General features: G+C 40.4%; 1 protein-coding gene across 1 annotated transcript; it reads right to left on the reverse strand.

The window, feature by feature from the left end:
- Positions 1-432: 432 nt before the first annotated feature.
- LOC137397363 (uncharacterized) lies at positions 433-1,265 on the reverse strand. The gene is made up of 2 exons (XM_068083651.1): positions 524-1,265; positions 433-440 (listed from the first exon to the last, which is right to left on the reverse strand). Exons 1-2 carry the CDS (start codon positions 1,263-1,265, stop codon positions 433-435), a joined length of 750 nt encoding a protein of 249 aa, XP_067939752.1.
- Positions 1,266-2,953: the final 1,688 nt, after the last annotated feature.

A 2,953-nucleotide genomic window follows, 5' to 3' on the forward strand; every position in this document is an offset into this window, starting at 1 on the left:
AATTTGACCTGATATCCTACCAGCTTACCCAAACCTTGGAAAACTGTCGGAAAACTTTTAATTATGTCATCAGAATTGCCAGGCAAAATGTTACACAAAACATTATCACTATATGACACTAAAGACAGACTAACAGCTGTTTCATGTGATAACAAGCATTTAGCCACACCATTGTAAACATAGAAAATAGCACGTGCCGTTTTATGACCACATTGAACAATAGCACTGAATGACCCACACAAATCTAATTTTCTCTTGCTGCCATAGCCAAAAAGATTGTCATCATCATTGACAGCTTGCAGTGAGATGCTATGCTTGGACTTCAGCTTATTATAAGTGTCAACACCAATAATATTGCTGCAGGCTCCAGTATCAAGAATGAATGGAATTCTCTCACTCATAATGTTGATGTAGCATCTAGGCATCTTACTTCTAATATGCTGAATGGCATACATATCGCTATCGCTTGACTCGGGGTTGTTTACTGCGGACACGGTAGTAGACCTTTTGGGTTTTCCATTACAGAATTTAGATCCCGCAAAGTATCCTTTTTTGTGGCATGTGTTACAGTTACGGTGCAGGGCTGGACAATCTGTACTGCTGCTAAGATGTTTCTCGCTCATACACCGGAAACATGCTTTCTTCTTAACAGTAGAACTAGGAGTAGACGATTTCTTACCATGCCTCCTTTGCTTCCTTACAGCTGAGACATCGACTGCAGGTGGGGTGGTGACACTCATCGAGTCTAATTTCTCCTCAATCTCCACTTGTCGAGCTATGGCTACCACTTCGGAAAGGTCTGCTTGTCTGTCAGCTGGCATTGCTGAAATCCTGTCCCGAACTGTCTTACTATTGACACCTATCCGGAATTGTTCTAGCAGATTTTCTTCCAAATTAGCCTGAAACTCACACGTTCGAGCTTGAGATCGTAGTTTCAGCACAAACTCTGAAACTGACTCTGATGGACTTCTTTTCACCTCTCTGAATTTCGCCCGCTCCATCATCTTGTTCATTGTTGCTCCATAATGCCTTCGCAGCAGCTCAATTAAATCCTCTGCATCCACTTCTTTTGGCTTCCTTGGTGCAGTTAGGCAGGCCAGCGTTTCATATTGCTCTTCTGACAGTCCCATGATGAGCACATGTTTTTTCTTGTCCGGTTTGGTTCCATGAAACGCATAATAACTGTCCAATTTTTCCAAATACGTCTCCACCTTCCCACCAAACACCGGAACCGCTGACGCTGTGGTTGCACCTGTTGCTGCCATTTTTACCAGTCTAGCGTAGAAACTTTTTCCTTCGTCGCCAATTTAATGTATTCATTTATACGTTAATTATCATTAGAAGTGCACAGGGAGCTTCTTGACTGTTTGCTGTGCTAGACTAGACTAATTTATTTCACTGAAAGATTTTGTCACAAACAAGTCAGCAATGAATCAGACGACACACAATAAGATAAACAATATTATAGATTGCCACACTGAAAGCATAACAAGGAAACATTTCTGCACTAGCTTGTAAAAACTGTTGATTCACATAATGTGTTGCATCAGCTGACATACAGGTGTGATGATCATGAATAATCAGAGACTACAAACATTGGTACATTACACTGTCTATGATTGACGTTTACGCTTCCGTATCGGGGCGATAGAGCTAGCCTTAGTAGACTTTTTAGTAGTCTTTTTGGTTTCTGCGGCGGTTGAGCTGTGATGTATTGAGCTGACGTATTGAGCTGTGATGGCTGTTGAATAGGCGCTGGGCACACAATATCTCTTTTGCTCTCATCACATAACTCTCTGATTTTTTTGAAAAGATATAGCTGACGTTCAACAGTCAGACAAGGAGGCGGAATGATTTCAGGCCACCCTGACCTGGCTGACTCTGCAGACATAAGCTGTATATCTTCATTCTCCACGCTATTGGCATGCTTTTTTACTTGGACACTGCCTGCAGCAAAACAACGATTACTGCACACACTGTCTATAAGTATTACATTTATTGTACAACATTATTGAATTTCTCTATGTTGTACTTTCAAAGCCAAAATTCAGGATGGCAAAGAACACAAAACAAAGTAGGCCTAATCTTTCCGCCAATAAGATAAACTGGTGGTAGCGCTTAATTTGGCTGATATTTTTGCTTTTTGCATGAAAAAATCCACTTCAGTCCTTTATTGGAACAAGCACATTGCCGTGATCATCCGTGACAAGCTGGGCACTGTTTAGGCGAGCCAAGCCAAGCCATTTACTACCTAATTAAATAAAACTCAGATTAAGTAACCAAGAACCTTTAGATAGTTTCTGTATTATTAGCGCAAGCAAGATTTGAAAATTCTCATTTCACTAATTGACAAAATGAGAAACATACCTCACCTATATCAGAAAGAGAGGAACTCTGTTAGTTCTGTATTTCCTTTTTAGCAAGCCAAAGCAGTAATCACAGCTGAACTTCGTGTAACCTGCGACGAGAAAATTCAGTTCAATCTCCTTGTACAGCCCGCTTGCAACGCGCCAAGCCAAGTACTGTATTACTGCGTTGTTTTTATTCTGGCCATTAAAAAGGGTTTGATATACATAATTGTGTCAATACATTTTCAATACAAACATGAAACTTCAAAACATTGGTTGTTGCTTGCATACCAACAGTTGTCAGCGTGGAACAAAGCTTTCTCTTCATCAAGGCAATAGGTTTCTAGATACTGATGAATATAAGATATGACGCTGTTGGCTCCTTTTGTCGAACAAGCAGTCTCATCAATCAGATAATTCACTTGCGCAGGGAAGGTGTCACAGACCACTCCAAATAGCGCACACATTCGAGTGGTTTTGAAATAGAGTGGCCCAGGTTGCTGTGGGTTGGCAGGGTAGTGGACCTAAGAATTAAACAGAACGAAAATTTGTTGTTTTTCTATAGACATGCAAGTACATTTACTATTTATATTTTATTTTTTAAA

Source organism: Watersipora subatra, chromosome 5 (assembly GCF_963576615.1).
Source record: "Watersipora subatra chromosome 5, tzWatSuba1.1, whole genome shotgun sequence".
NCBI classification, from domain to species: Eukaryota; Metazoa; Bryozoa; class Gymnolaemata; order Cheilostomatida; family Watersiporidae; genus Watersipora; species Watersipora subatra.

Bases quoted from the DNA above. Each gene is read 5' to 3' on its own strand.
- LOC137397363 (XM_068083651.1), bottom strand. From the start codon at position 1,265: ATGGCAGCAACAGGTGCAACCACAGCGTCAGCGGTTCCGGTGTTTGGT.